This window comes from Nannobrachium achirus (genome assembly GCF_963921795.1).
Source record: "Nannobrachium achirus genome assembly, chromosome: 16".
Classification (NCBI taxonomy): Eukaryota; Metazoa; Chordata; class Actinopteri; order Myctophiformes; family Myctophidae; genus Nannobrachium; species Nannobrachium achirus.
The window spans coordinates 48149497-48165485 of record NC_137823.1 but is presented as its reverse complement, the minus strand read 5'-3'; the positions used below and the strand labels follow the sequence as shown (position 1 = coordinate 48165485).

At 44.0% G+C, this 15989-nt stretch overlaps 1 protein-coding gene across 1 annotated transcript in view; it reads left to right on the top strand.

Annotated features, from left to right (window-relative positions):
- rps6kc1 (ribosomal protein S6 kinase polypeptide 1) overlaps positions 1 to 15989 on the top strand; it is a 42474-nt gene that overhangs the window by 13186 nt on the left and 13299 nt on the right. The window contains exons 10-13 of the mRNA XM_080745216.1: positions 918 to 965; positions 1535 to 1667; positions 2813 to 4513; positions 10497 to 10586. Coding sequence (XP_080601342.1) covers positions 918 to 965; positions 1535 to 1667; positions 2813 to 4513; positions 10497 to 10586 — 1972 coding nt within the window. The remainder of the gene's footprint in view (positions 1 to 917; positions 966 to 1534; positions 1668 to 2812; positions 4514 to 10496; positions 10587 to 15989) is intronic.

The following is a 15989-nucleotide window of genomic DNA, read 5'->3' as shown; positions in this document are numbered from 1 at the left end:
CAGTTTTCTAGGTGGCACGATCACCATTTTAAACGTAATAAAACCATAGCTCATTTTGTTCTCACAACAACCCAACTAAGCCTTTGTTTTCTTCAAATAAGGTTGGCTGAATCCACATAACAGCAGCACCACTCACTTTGATACAATTCTTTCTAGAATAATTTGTGGACACACATTTATCTTCCCACAACTCTCCTGTGGAACGGTGCCGACCCAGTCTTTTGGGCTTGGAAAAAAAGGGGGGGGGGAAGCAGAAACTCCACTGCCGTAGAGGACACCGCCACTATATTATCTGACTGTACACCTGCTCCTTTGTGGCAATTAACCCATTCAGAACGGGTACACCATATTGTGTATTATTATTTTATGCTTTAACTATTGAAAAAATAGCAGATATACAAGCTCACAGTGCGGCACTCTTGTAGATCTGCTATTTTTGAAAAATCGTGAAAATTAGAATTTTGACGGGATTCTATAGGTGTCTTTTGAATCCTTCTAAGGTTTTTTTGAAAACCCTATGTTTCTATGTCAGCAATCTGGCCAGCCATCGTCAAAGAAAAGGACCTTTTCACTTAACTGGAGCTCAGTTAGTCTGTTCTTGAGAGACTACTATGTCAGTGGTTCTCAAACCTTTTCATGTGAAGGACTCCCAAAATGATATGTATTTGGCCACGGACCTCCATCTCAAAATATCTAGTTCCGGGGACCACCCAGAAGCAAAATTTTAATTACAAACGTTCGCTTTGAAAATACATATATTCAAAGATTTGCACACATTTTCACAACTTTTTCAAAAATTGCAGATCTACAAGCTCGCAGCGTGGTGCTGTGAGCTTGTATATCTGCTATTTTTCACTGGTTAAAGCATTCAATAATTCTAGGCCTAAATGGGTTTTAATGGCACTGTTCCATTATAGGTTCTTCTGGTCATGGACAAGAGAACACAAGAGACCTTCATCCTGAAAGTAAGTCCAGTGTGGAGGTACGTGTGCATGCGTGCGTGCGTGCGTGCGTGCGTGCGTGTGTGTGAGTGTTGGGTCGTGCGCGCGCCCGGTGTCATCCGGTGTCGTCCTGACTGTAAGTGTATGTGTGAAGAGTGCCAGAAGTCCCTGTGTGTGACCTGTGTAATTGATTCTAATGGGCCTGTCCCTGTCAGCTCCTCTGCTCTCAGGCGCGAGACGTGTGCCAGATGCCAACGCACAGCGCCGGGCACAGATGACTACACACACACACACACACACACACACACACACACACACACACACACACACACACGCCTATCCAACCTCAAGTCGATGTGTAGCACTGACAGATTTGTGTGGCACTTTTAAAGTCATGCAGTGTATGAGGCTTGATGATTGTGGTGACTTTGGGTTGGCACAGGGCATGATAGTCGGCACCACGTTAATGGGAGGTTTCTCCTTTGCCTAGTGCTCCCCTCCATAACTTCACTCTGTAATCTGTAAATGTATAAAACCCCTCACTTTGTTTGTTTTCCTGCCTGTGTTCCTGTGTGCGTGCCACCGGCCTCCAGGGTCTCCGGAAGAGCAGCGACTGCGGGCGGCCCAGGCGAACCGTCATGCCTCAGTTGGTGCCCAACATGGTGCAGCTGAAGAAGTTTGTCGTCTCCGAGGACACGGTCTTTCTGCTGCTGCAGTACGCGGAGGGTGAGACCCACGCACACGCACGCACACACACTTTTTCCACCTTCCATCTTATCACCTTCCATCTTTTACCCTCCTCCCCAGCTCTCTCTCTCTCTCCCTCCTCTGCTGCTCTCTCTGTCCTTGTTCCAGACAGATGTTTGATAGAGAAGAGTGTGTGTCACAGGTCATTATTCTGAATACCAGGTGGCGCCGCGCTTCATTAGCTATGCTAACACCTGGGCCTCCTTACATCCCACTCACTCTTGGTGTGTGTGCGTGTGTGTGTTGTGTTGGGTGCATATGAGAGAGTGTGCGTGCACACATGCATGCGGTGTGCGTGTCGATGTGGGTGAGATGGTACAATGGTGATACAGTTGCACTTTTTGCTCTACCCTGTAACCTGTTCAATCTGGTGCAGTCCCCTAACCAGCCTCCTGCTAACAATATCAACAATATGAAGATCATATGGCGCTGTCTAGCGTGACTCTGATTTAATAAAGCCAATGAACTAGCTTTAACAGGATAACATTCCAATGCATAGAGATGTAGAAAAGGCCAGGTGCCATCTGTATTACTGTGACAGATTCAGCAGAGAGACGGCAAACAGTCTAAACGAGGACAGACGGACAGGCAGTGGGACATGTATGCAGACAGACAGACAGACAGGCAGACAGACAGACAGACAGACAGACAGACAGACAGACGGGGGGAGGCAGCGACCTGTGTGACATTGGACAGTACAACATGTGGATGTTTTTACTTGCTAAGCCATCGGGCTGCCCCACAATCATTATCATCACTCTCAACTCCCCATCCATTCTCATCACACACAACAGATGCTGGCTCACAGTCACTCACATTGCGTCTGTGTGCGCACGCGGACGTGTGTGTGTGTGCGTGCGTCTGTGTGTGTGCTTGTGCGTGCATGCTTTTTTGTGAATTTAGCATGCCACTTCAGGCGGCAGGTGATTGTGAGGATTTTATCGAGCCAGTTTGGGTTTTAATGGTAACATGCATAGTGTGCTCTTCACTCATTCTTAAAGCCCAGCTATCTTTCTCCTTTTTTGCAACTGCAGTAAATTTCCTCCATTTCTACTTCCCTTCTACTTGCATGTCCTCCTCCTACCATTTTAAAGCGCTTTTCCTTTCATCTCCCCCTCCCTCAGGTGGTAAGCTGTGGTCTCACATTGGGAAGTTCCTACGCAGTTCCAGCCCAGACGAGAGCTTTGACATCCCCTTCATCCAGAAGAGCCACACAACAGCCATCCACTCACCCCAGCACGCAACACCCCAGCTGGGCCAGGGTTCAGCCAGCTCTGGCTCTGGTGCTGGAGCTGGATCTGCTTCTGGCTCTGGGGCGCAGGGGCAAGAGGCACACCTCCTCGCTCTCCCTCTGAGAAAGGGACTTCCCCCTGGTCTTGTGGAGAGCCTGGGGGCCCAGTCCGCCTCTGGGGCCACCTCTGAGGAAGAGTGCACCAACAGCTACTTGACACTCTGTAATGAGTACGAGCAGGATAAAGTTGAACCAGATACACTAGAAGGTGAGGAGCAGGGGGAGGAAGGGAACAACGGACAGGAAGCGTTGTCGCTAGGCGCCCCCGTCTCTTCCATGACTACTTCCTCGCGTACCCGCTCCCTCATCAGCAACGACAGCCTCTCCTCGCCCCTCAGCTCTCAGGAGCTCTGCTTCTTCACAGAGTCGTCTGACAACGGCGGCTGCGCCCTTGATGGCAATCGTTTCCGCGGTGATGGACAGGACAACGGCGACGTCTTCAGTCCCTTGCCCTCGCCGGCCGTGCCCCTGCCTTTAGACCAGTCCAAGCGCACGCCAATGGAGTTTTTCCGCATCGACAGCAAGGACAGCGCCAGTGAAGTGATCTGCCCTGAACCTTGCGAATCGCGGCCTTGTCCTAAGCCCCTCCCCGTTGCCTTTTCCACGCCCCACCCGGGCTCCGAGGTCACGGAGGACCTGCCAGAGCTAGCACAGGAGGTGAAGAGTCACAGCTCAGAGCTGTGGGGACTGGACTCCAGCGATAAGGGCTCCAATGAGTCGGTAGCGGTCATCACCTTTAAGGAGGCCGTGGTGGAGGACGAGGGGCAGCCTCCGGACCTTCTCGTCAACCTGCCAGTGATGGACGGAGCCGTGGACTCCTTGGAAGAGGAGCTGGAGAGCTCGGGGGTTTGTCTGGGCCTGGAGGTCACGGCCTCCCCTCAGAAGTTCACCCAGCCAGATGTTCTCCAGCTGCACAGCCAGGCCGAGGAGGCGGAGGAGCAGCAGCGGGTGGAGCAGGACGTTCCCAAGCTGCGTGCTGTGTCGGCTCCGTGCAAGATCGGCCACGAATCCTCCCCCTCCGCCTGCGTGTGGCTAAACTACAGCATGGCATTTGGACAAGAGGCCAAAATTGATAATCGTGCATGCCAAAATAAGGACCCGCTCCCTGATCACGCAATATTAATACCTCCTCCTTCTATCATGGACATACCAGTTACTGACTCGTTTAGTGAAAACGGACAACTCTGCAAGACTCTAAACACAGACTTGGTTCCAGACCCGAGCGGTTTAAATGTAGACTCAATCTCAGACACAAACGGGGCTGAAGCATGTACAGGGATTGAGAGACTATTATGCCTTGATGCTGAATCATGTAGAGACAATACTAATACAAATGGTAGTGAATATGACAAAGAAGTATCAAGGCTGTTTGCGGAGCTGGACAGGCTGTCTTTGGTGGCGTCACAAGCCCGTATCCCAGAGGAGTTTGTGCGGTGCTGGGCAGTGGAGATGGTCTTGGCCCTGGACGGTCTGCATCAAGAGGGCATTGTCTGCCGGGACTTAAACCCTAACAACATCCTGCTCAACCACCAAGGTTAGACATGCAAGATTACTCAGTTTAATGCAATACGCATGTTTTCCTGTTGTGCTTTGTTCCTGACCTTCTTTTAGTTTGTGTCTATTGAAGTTTTCAGTGAACTGACTAAGGTGGTGAGGGACATCATTTCATTGTTAAATGCCCAGAGGTGGAGTGCACCCAAAATGTATATTTTACTAGAAGTTTGCGGCCCTTCGGGCCGCAAAAGTCTAGAGTTCAGGCCGCTGCGCGGCCTTCACCGCCATGTTGCGGCAGTGTGGTGTGTGTAATGGCCAAATATGGTAGTTTTTTGAGAAAAAAAAGTTTTTTGAGAAAAAAAAGTTTTTTGAGAAAAGAAAAGTTTTTTGAAAAAAAAATTTTTTTTTTGAAAAAAAAACATTTTTGAAAAAAAAAATTTTTTGAAAAAAAAAATTAAAAAAAAAATGTTTTTGGGGAAAAAAAAAATTTTTGGGGAAAAAAAAACGCTTGCACACGCGCGCACGCACGCACACACACACACCCCCCTCTGTTGTAATTCGATACTCTACTCTGCTCAGCTCCTCTCCCCCCTCCCTCCCCCTCCCTCCCTCTGTAACTTGATACCCTGATGATCATTTCAGCACTGGCCAGAATGTTCAGAATACTATGTCAGGACTGGCTGCTCTGCGTGAGGCGAAAGGCGAGATGTTGTTAAATTGAAATAAATGCCGTTCAAAGAGTGGCATGTTTAAAATGTGGACAGTTGTACATTTTCACGCTTGTTCGACGTGGTGGCTATGTTTGTGAGAGGTGTAGCGAGACAATGGAGCTAAACATTCAGGTTCTAAATTGCGACCACTTTGTGTTTGCTCAATTGTATGTATTAGATACAGTTTAGTTCAGCGTTTCCCAAACCTTTTTGCCCGGGACCCAAACTAGTGAAAATAGCAGATCTACAAGCTGACAACCTGTTGCTTTGCGCAACGTTGTCAGCTTGTAGATCGGAATTTCTTAGATTCTTCTTTTATTTATTTATGAAATTACTTGGAGAAATCGTTCAAATAGTTTTTTAATTAATGACAATTGTTGCTTTTTTGGGAATGTTTTCACAAACATTTGTCTGTGACCCACAAATGGGTCCCGAACTAGTGGTTTAGGTTGTACCACTGCCATGTATCTAACTGTTAATTTACCGAATGTGTGTCTGTCCGCGGTCTGCCTGTCTGTCTGCATGCTGACATCACTGATACTAAACAGTGTCGCCACCATGTTTTTTTTTTTTTTTTTAGATTTGTTTTGGGGCTTTTTATGCCTTTATTAATAGGACAGTAGACTGACAGGAAATGGGGGGAGAGATGGGGAGTGACATGCGGCAAAGGTCGTCCGGATCGAGAATCGAACCGGCGACGCCGCCAGGCATCCATGCCTATGTGGCAATGCCTAAGTGGTATGCCCCTGGACCAGTAGGCCAGCGGGCGCCCCTATCTTTGATGTCCTACCAGGGATTTGAATCTTGGTTCCCTGCACAAGTGCAGAATAGAGTATGACTGCTTGCTCAGGGGAGATACTGCATTTTGATCTCCAGACAGTACCACGTGTCAACATGTAGTGGTCCTAACATGACCACAGGATCTGAAATTCTCATTGGAAGAGCAGAGAGACCAAATACAACAACCGCAGTTGTGTTAGTTAACTATTGACATACTCTACCATACAGATTGGTCAAAATACCATTTTATTCCCTAAACAAAGCATGTTGTAGTTTAAGATTGAGACAAATGTGGTCACTAAGCCACATTAGCCAGAACTACTCAATGTAATCTGTTTGTTGTCTGGTATTAACGTTGGCTACAAAGTTTAATTCCACAAGGTAAAAGCTGAGTTATTGGAAGTTTTGAGGACATTTTTATTTTTAAAAGGTTTAAAAATAAAAATGTCCTCAACATAAAAAACATAAAACATAAAACAAAAATAGCCAATCTGCAGTCTCACAACTCATTGCAATGCGGCACATTGTGACTGTGAGTGCAAAGAATGTGAGTTGTGAGTGAAAAGAATACAATTAAGTTATTCTACAAAGTAACTGGGATACAAGGTACTGTAAACATCAAACAGAATAAGAATTACAAATCTTAGCCTTTGTGAACAAGCAGTATTATGTTAATCTAAAAAGCATATTGAACATGCAAACAACATGTACCTGCATATCTGATTTTCTGCATGCTATAACTACTAGAATCTATCTGAAATAGACATCAAGAAGTGATAAAACTTATGAGGAGTGGCAGTGATGTCATTACGTGCGCATCCTGCATCAAAAACTCATTCAAGTCACCCAGGGACTCATTCATGTCATGGTCCTGGGGTCCCGGGGATGCACCTCCATTGGAGTCCATGTTAAAATAATTTACTTCTTCTGCTTAAGTTGCTATATTAGTTTAGATAGTTTAATTCGTTTTTTAATGTATTGTGTAAGATAAACACTGTAAAGATTTATTATCAGTTAAACCTGGAACAGCTAAAAACTATTTTCACTAGTGGTTCTCAAAGTGGGGTCCTGGGTCCTTGAGGGAGTTCCAGGGGGTCCCCAGATAAATGATAGTTAGGAACCAAATAGAACTTTATGGGTCTGCAACTCGGTGAACAAATGGAACCAAATGGACCTGTTCCATGTGTACTCTAGTATTTTAACATTTAATATAAATTGGGGTCCCAGTGATATAAATATAATTAAATGGGTGTCTGTAGCCTAGTGTATTTAGAAATCCTAGTTCTAAGTTCAAACATTAGCCAAATTGTAAAATAAATATAAGAAATAGGCAAACATTTTGAAAATAGCCGATCTACAAGCTCACAGCGCTCGAAAACATTGTATTGAGGACTCATAAAACGTTTCTGGGACCCATTTGAATGACCACCTGTGGGTCCCGGGACCCATTACATTGAAAACCTAGTAACATCACTGGAGTGGTGAGGTTAAAGTTATACTAGTATGTAACTTTTTTTATAAAACAAATCTTAAAGTTGTCCTAACTATTAAATCGCTAAAGTTTTAGAACACCCACTCCGTTAATTTCATCCCCTAAAGCCTTCTGTAAATATGTTTTCTATGATCCTGGCTGGGGTCCGGATTTCGCGACAAAATTACGTCATCTGCATCATCTGTATACGTTGTGTATACGTTGGCCAATCACATCGCGGATCATACACACATGATACAATACCGGCCAATCACAGCGTGTCTGGCCATCTCTTCAGGAAGTAGCCACCCTCAGCTACAGTGTTTACGATGGTGAAGGATTCTTGCCTCTTACTCCCCAAATCCTGGCCAGAAAATTACGTTCTACCCCTCTACGGATTCGTATCGGTCGCGGTGGTTTGCGGCCCCGCTCCGGTGGTCCGCAGCGACACCGGGCGAAAAACGGACGGAAAAAGCAATACCGCTACTGACCACTAGTTTAGCAACTTACACAGTTTAGCTTTAAGTCTGAAGTGGGCAGTGAGTCTGCGGTCTTGACTTCATTCCACGGCTTGTGCACCAGGAGAGAGTAGAGTCTAGTACACTTGGATGGATGACCAGGGTACCTACAGTACTGTAGGTGTGTTAGCTGGGGCAGCGGTGGCTCAGGAGGTAAAGCGTCCACCTGGGAACTAGAAGGTCCCTCCCTGGTTCCAATCCCTAGGCTCCTCTTATCTGGCTTCACGTCGAAGAGTCCCTGAGCAAGACACTGCTCCCTGTGCACCTGCTGGGACTGCACACTGTTCCTAATATGTAAATGCAGTGGAGTCTTTTCCCCATGGGGATCACTACAAAAAAAGAAAAAAAGAAACAGACTGACTACTACAGACTACGTCAGGAGATCAGAATGGGAGACATCTGAGAACACACTGCAGTGACCACACAGACTACAGCTGATGATCAGCTGAGATGAGGGTTGTGTTTCAGCATGACAGGAAATACATCTATCATACTTACAAATACATGAATGGAGAACATTATACTGTCACATTATACACCTTGTAGAAAGATGACTGACTGTAATGAATGCAGTATGTGTGTGTATTTTAATCGGGTGATCAACCCACACAAGTGCTTCACTACCACCGGCGGTGGTGCGCATTCTGCAACCGGTTTGCGGCTCCAGATACACTATTTCACTGTTTCCCAAACACTGGGTGTGGGTCGTGGACATATTTTTATGGGTCCCTTCATTTTTGGTGTCCTATTTTCTAGTTTTTTATTATTATTTCAAAACTTTTTCAAAAACATTCCCAAAAAGCTATTTTTTTCCCTCCTTTTTTCCATAAATTAAAAATGAAATTCAATGATTATTATTATTTATTCTTTTTTTTCAGTAATTTCCTGAAGAAATAAAGAGAAATCGAAGAAGTTCCATAAATTAGAAAAAAAAAAAAAGTTTAAGAAGTAGTGAATATAGCCGATCTACAAGCTCACAACGCAGCACAAAGCGACATGTGTAGATCTACTATTTTCATTAGTTTTGGGTCCCGGGCAAAATGGTCTTGAGCTAAAAAGTTGCACTATCTGACGTCCCGACATGGGCTTGCTGTGAACCTACCTTAAAGTGTGAGGAAAGGGGTGTAGGGTGGATCCTCATGGTATCTGGGGAATGGGGATACCACTGGGGACCAGCATGACGCTCTATGCTGGGGACCAGCATGACGGGATCTTCCAGGTGGAAAATGTCTTTGTTTTACCAGGAGGTCACAGATTTCCCTGCCTCACCTTTTCTCTATTGTCGTCCCCCGACCATCCCTCTCCACCTCGTTATCAGCACACGTCTAATTAGCTGAGTGGCTGTTTTCGTCTCCCTGGTGGTAATTATTGTTCTAAAGGGCCCATCAACGGCGTAGTGTGGTGCATCAGTCTGGCTAGCCGGGGCTAATGGCCTCGGCTACCTAATGACACCATTAGTTCTAATGATAGCGTTAACGGGTAGCGGCTAAACAGGAGTAATCGCTGGGGCTGCGTGCTAGAAAGAGAAGGAAAAAATGCGTGTGGCAGAAGGGAGGAAAGGAAAGGAAAAGAGTTGTGTAAGAAAGTGCTCTTAAAGGTGAGTCAACAGTTTTGAAAAGTGGAGAGGAATCTTGGAGAGGAATCTTGATGATCTAGGGCAGTGGTTTTCAAACTTTGGGCACAAACTTTGTGCAAGTCAAATTTCAATTTGCCTCTAACGTTATCACTCTGTAAATATTTTCTTTTTTTATTATTATTTTTCAAGTACCAATGGTAAAGTTTAACACTTGAGTGCCTATGTCATACTTCTCACAAACCTTCTAAAAAAGCTAAAATAGCTGAAACATCACAATGTGACATGTGAGTTTGTAGATCAGCTACAGCATTTTAGAAAATTTGTGAGGTAAGAAAAGAACAGTTGAAAGTGGTTAGAAATAGGCTAGACTTTGCCTGTGTTGGGAACTGAGTGTACCCAATGTATTGATATAGTAATTGAAAATAATTATTTCTGTATAATCCCTCCCCCTCTAAAAAAAAGTCCCTGACTCTGGGCAGCGATGGCTCAGCAGGTAGAGTGGTCGCTAGGCATTAGATTGCTAGTTTGATCCCGGCTCTTCCTGGCATCGCATCGGAGTGTCCCTGAGCAAGACTCTGTACCCATGATATGCAGGCTCCCCAGGACACTTCTCAACAGCTGCATGTGCTCCTAGGAGAGATTGGAGGGATTGAATGCGTTTTCCTTTTCCCCCTTTTGTACATTTCTGCAGCCGCAATGACAATACAGGCATTGAAGTTAATCTCTCATCTATCTCCATGTATATCGTTGTTGTCGGGTGGAAACCGTGTATGTCCAGAGCAGTTCCTTTTTGTATTTATCATTTAAAAAATTGTTTAACCTAGTGAAAATAGCCGAGGTGTTGTGTGCTTGTAGATCTGCTATTTCCACTAGTTTTTGAGGCTAGGGCTATAAAACAGAAATGTGATACTTGGAGATGCGAGGTTTTTTGCCCGACGGTGACGATATGTCTCCCTCCCACTCTGCAGGTCACGTCCAGCTAACCTACTTCTGCAGTTGGAGTGAGGTGGAGGAGTCCTATGATCAGGATGCCATTGCCAACATGTACTGTGCTCCAGGTGAGAGAAACACACCACATACATGACTGTACACTAGGGATGGGACCATATGAAAATTACAATTTGCTATATAATCGTGGTAATCAAAATATCCCCAACATCCATTATCCTGGGGCAGAACATTTGCCAAAAAATAGCAGATCTACAAGCTCACACCGCGTTGTGAGCTTATAGATCGGCAATCTTTTGGCAGAGAGATTTGGTAGAGTTAAAAAAAACAATTATAGAGGGTTTAAGTGTATTCAGATAAAAGGTGAATTGATCCCAGTGCTTGACAGAGGAGGACGATTTCACAATAAATTAAATATCCACAATACTATAAACGATAATAGCGATTATCGTCCCATCCCTACTGTAAACCCCCAATTCATACTCAATCCACCAATTTCCCAATGGCTTCAGAACCCATCTTGTCTCATAACGATTGTACAATGTGAGCAAACCCCCACACCACCCAAGTGTGTGTGTGTGTGTGTGTGTGTGTGTGTGTGTGTGTGTGTGTGTGTGTGTGTGTGTGTGTGTGTGTGTGTGTGTGTGTGTGTGTGTGTGTGTGTGTGTGTGTGTGTGTGTGTGTGTGTGTGTGTGTGTGTGTGTGTGTGTGTGTGTGTAATGCTATGCAGGCATGCAGGGCCATGACTAGGCCACAGTGTCCCCTGACCACAAAGACCTCATTCATAGCCAGAAGCACATAAACAGTCCAAGCGTGCGTATACAACTGAGGGAAGTACAGGGGAAACTGTGCGCTGTGAGTGTGAACCCTCTGGCTGGTTAAATCGACAGATGATGGGCCACTACGTACAGTCACCCCTCCTCCCATACCTTAAAGGAGGACTTCACCACTTTTCAACCTATCTTCATATAATTGGTCCTCACTAAAAAATAGCTTTTTTTTTTTTTCTCCCTCAGAGGAGGGCTGTGGGCAGGTCAGAAATCCATCGTCTTGTGACATCATCGATTGGGAATCAAAGCTAATAGAAACTGCAGGCTTTCTATTCCTGAAAAGTTGCAATGTTAAAGTGGAAGCCATTGTTCTCGCTGTAATAAAAATCTAAATATTCTTTTCAAAAATATTGATTATTATTATTTTTTTTTGGAAAATTATGATGTCACAAGACGATGGATTCTGAACTTCCCACAGCTCTCCTAGGAGACTTGGGCCGAGTAGAACAAAATTGCGCTATTTTATTATGAACATTAGTGAGGACCTATTATATGAAGATAGGTTGAAAAGTGGTGAAGTCCTCCTTTAACCACTTAAGACTTATATACTTTGTCGTACAACGAATAGAGAAAATAGCTGATCTACAATTTCACAAAGTGCCACATCGCCACTGTTTGGGAAATATCTGGAAAATGTTCAGTTAATTTCACATAATGAATGACATGCCCCAAATAAGGATGCCAGGTTGAAGGTGGTTAACAAAGTATTCCATTATTCAGAACATCTCTGCTGTCGGGAACAAACCAGCTTACTCCAAAATGTTCATTTTTTCATAGTGCAGTGGTTCTCAACCCGTGGGTCGGGACCCCCCGGGTGCCCAAATTATTTTGGGGGTCCCCAAAGGATTAACTTAATGTGCAACATTGTTTTCTCTCTCAACAGTAAACAAACCAACATACAGTTTAAGTGTATAGAGGGTATATGCACATTTCTAAAGTGACAATTTAAGGACTTTTTAATGACAAATTAAATATTGGCCAAATTGTCAAATATTAGAGGCAGAAATTGTGGAAATAGCCCATCTACAATATGATTATTTTGGGGGGTCGTGGCCTGAAAAGTTTGAGAAAATTAAAATATTTTTTAACCAACACACAGATGTAAAGATTGTTCAATAGCACTGATTTATGAAGAAAAATCTATACTATATCATGTGTATATACTGACTGAAACACATGGCCACAGAGTTGCTTTCAGTATATGATATTCTACACTCATGTCATCAACATGGATCTGTCCCATATATTTTTTCAAACATATTTTTTGGACACTGCTCCTACACATTTTGCCCTAAAATCACGCTGCGACCTGACGGTCGCTTATCTCCCGATTAGGGAGTCTTACTGGTCATGAACAGGTTGTTGTGTGAGAATAAGTAGCCTACAGTATATGAGTATCCATACAGTGTGAGAATAAATCCCTTGTCCTCTCCTGCCATGACCTGGTCTGTAGACCAGTCCAAGCGTGCATCAGTGGAGTTTAAGACGTGCCAGTTAGGTTATCTTATATTATATGAATTTATTAGAGGATAAAACCAGAATTCTTTGTTTGGTGTGCTTAGAAAAGAAAGTTTACCTGATGTAGTTTGGAGCTGGCTCTTGTTGCGTTTCCCCTGCTGTCCTGTAGAGTGTGCTGTGGCGCCACAGAGAGTGAGTGGTGGTGTGCTGGTGACCCTGTGTGTTGGTCCCAGAAGGCCTGTGGCAGCTCTGGCATGCTGTTTAAAAGCTGCCTAAAACAAACTGACGCTAGACTACAGCACCATATCCCTACTTAACACCTCACTGTGTGTGTGTGTGTGTGTGTGTGTGTGTGTGTGTGTGTGTGTGTGTGTGTGTGTGTTGTGTGTGTGTGTGTGTGTGTGTGTGTGTGTGTGTGTGTGTGTGTGTGTGTGTGTGTGTGTGTGTTGTATGTGTAGTGTCCGTTTGTGCTTTACAAATACCTATTAGGAAGGAATACAACTATAAATCTAAAAATGATTCCTGACGCGGTGGGGAGGGTGCATTAGGGATGGGACGATATGAAAATTTCACATCACGATTATTGTGACAAAAGAAATCGTGATTTGCGATATTATCGCGATAATCAAAATCCATTATCCTGGGGGCGAAACATATGCCAAAAATCGGACATTTGAAAGAGTGAAAAAAAAAAGACTTTATCAAGTACGTATATTATAAGTACCTTTTACCAATTATAGAGATTTTAAGTGGTACTGGATATGCAGCTCTGCAAATAAAAAGTGAATTGATTCCAGTGCATTACGGAGGACGATATCACGATAAATTAAATCTCCACAATACGATTATCGTGAGTGTTTTTTATCACGATAAACGATAATATTGCTTATCGTCCCATCCCTAGGGGGCATCTCTGGTTAGTCTTGTACAGTACATGGAAAAACAAGGCAAATTGATGTGCACGCAATGACCCGCACACCCATTCACCCTCCCACGCACCTCTTTTAAAGTATCCTCTCATTACACACACACTCACTCGGTCTCATGGCCAAGAAGGTCACTGGTACTTTAGATTTAAATCCTCCTTGTGTCGAGAACTTGCGGCACTGTTGTAATAACGTCTGAAAGCAACAAACACTTTATCTAATATCTAAAATGTGTATCTTTGTGCCCCTGGCAACAAGGCCACTAATGGAAAGGGAAGACCTACAGTACAGGGACAAACTGTACAAAATCCTCAGTGTTGATTTGTCCATTTGTTAAATGAACACGGAGGATTTTTACTGTGTACATTCCAAAGGTCAGCAGTAGAGGACGCAAGGAGTAAAGGAGTTTAGAAAGGTTCAATTTGACTTGGGTCACAGTGCATATTCACGTAGTTGTTCTCCTAGTTAGATTAGGCATCTCAAATGAACTCCTGTGGATTGTTTTGACTGGTATGTTTTAATGGAAACTTGGCACTGTAGAGAGGCCCTTATCCCTTTTCTTTTTTTTTAATCGTTTGAAAAGAACAAAAATACAAAACAAAAATAATACAAAGTGAAGGTTTTGGCTGAAAACCTTGGAGTGGCTATTAATGCAGCACTTTTAAGTCAAGCAGACTTTGCTCTTCATTTTATCTACTATCATGCAGCCTGTCAGCAGGAAAACTAAGTCAAGCGATCAAGCTGTTTTACTGAAGTGAATTTTTGCATGGGTAATGGGGAGAGTGGTACAGTGGGAGATGTGAATGTACAGTATACATGTTGCTGCGTGGATAGAGAAAATGACAGCTCTGTAGCAGGAAGGTTTGTGCACAAAGACAACACTTGCACTTGTCCCTCAACCAGATCCAAATTAAAGTAGAAATGACCACATTACTATAATGTGAAACAGAGATGTGGTTAACTTTCAGTTAACTTTCAGTTCAGAAGCTATATTGAAACGGCAGTTCCCAATGCTGATGATTCATCTCTTAATTATAGATACAAATTTGGGTAAGGAAAAGGATATTTCAGGCTGAACAACGTTGAAGGTTGTTTGAAACAGTGGTTCTCAACCTGTGGGTTGAGAACCACTGTTGGGCCCCCAGGGGGGTCCCCAAATTATTTTTTGGGGTCCCCAGATGATTAACTTAGTGTGGAACATTGTTTTCTCTCTCAACAGTAAACAAACCAACATACAGGTGTATAGAAGGCATATTCACATTTCTAAAGTGGCAATTTAAGGACTTTCTAATACCTTTAAAATTATAAATTAAACATTGGCCAAATTGTCAAATATTAGAGGCAGAAATTGTGAAAATAGCCGATCTACATGCTCACATTACTCGTGTTGCGAGGCGTTGTGAGCATGTAGATCTGCTATTTTCACAATAGAACTGTGTTATACAAAATGTTAACGCCTCAACTTTTGGTGCTCGTCAGGGTGGGGGGTCCCCAGTTAAAATATGATTATTTTGGGGGTCACAGCCTGAAAAGGTTGAAAACCACTGGTTTAAAAGTCGGTCAGAGAGTTGATTCCACCAAATGTGTACTGACCACAATCCTGATCTCAGAGCTACAATTAGTTGATTGCTGTTGAGGAAATGTGAATAGATGGCTGCAGTGCTTGATATCTGTCAGTAGGGGGTGGTGTACCCTGCAACTGAGGGAAAGGACGCTCTAACATCTTTGACTCCATTCTGCTCATCCTTTTGGCAAGTTTCTCTTGATCTTTGTTTGTATCATTCTTTCTGTCCAACTTTTGCTATTTGCGCCTTGTCATTTGGGCCATAAAATGTTTAAAAATGAGAGCAACACTTTTGTGTTGCTTGTTCGTATTAGCCCCATCTTACTATAAACCTACTGTACACCCACAACATGTACATGAAGGGGTTAGTGAGTGTGTCTCTCTCCTGCCCTTGTTATGTATTGCTGTTTATCCGGACAGGGTCAGTCCCCACGATGGCTTCATTCCTGATGACAGATTTATGACTGTTTGCCAGAAAGCTCGCAGGGGGCCCACTGTGTGTGTGTGTGTGTGTGTGTGTGCGTGTGTGCGTGTGTGTGCGTGCGTGTGCGTGTGTGTGTCTGTGTGTTCAAGAAGGGTGGCAACATGTTTTTTAAAAGGCGTACGTTCACACCCAAAAAAAACACGGGAGTGGACTCGGAAAATACACTGGCAGGGGTATTCATTTGTTTATTTTCCCTCTGCAGCTTATTTACTTTCTCATCGTGTCACAATTACTGATAAGCATCAGATGTT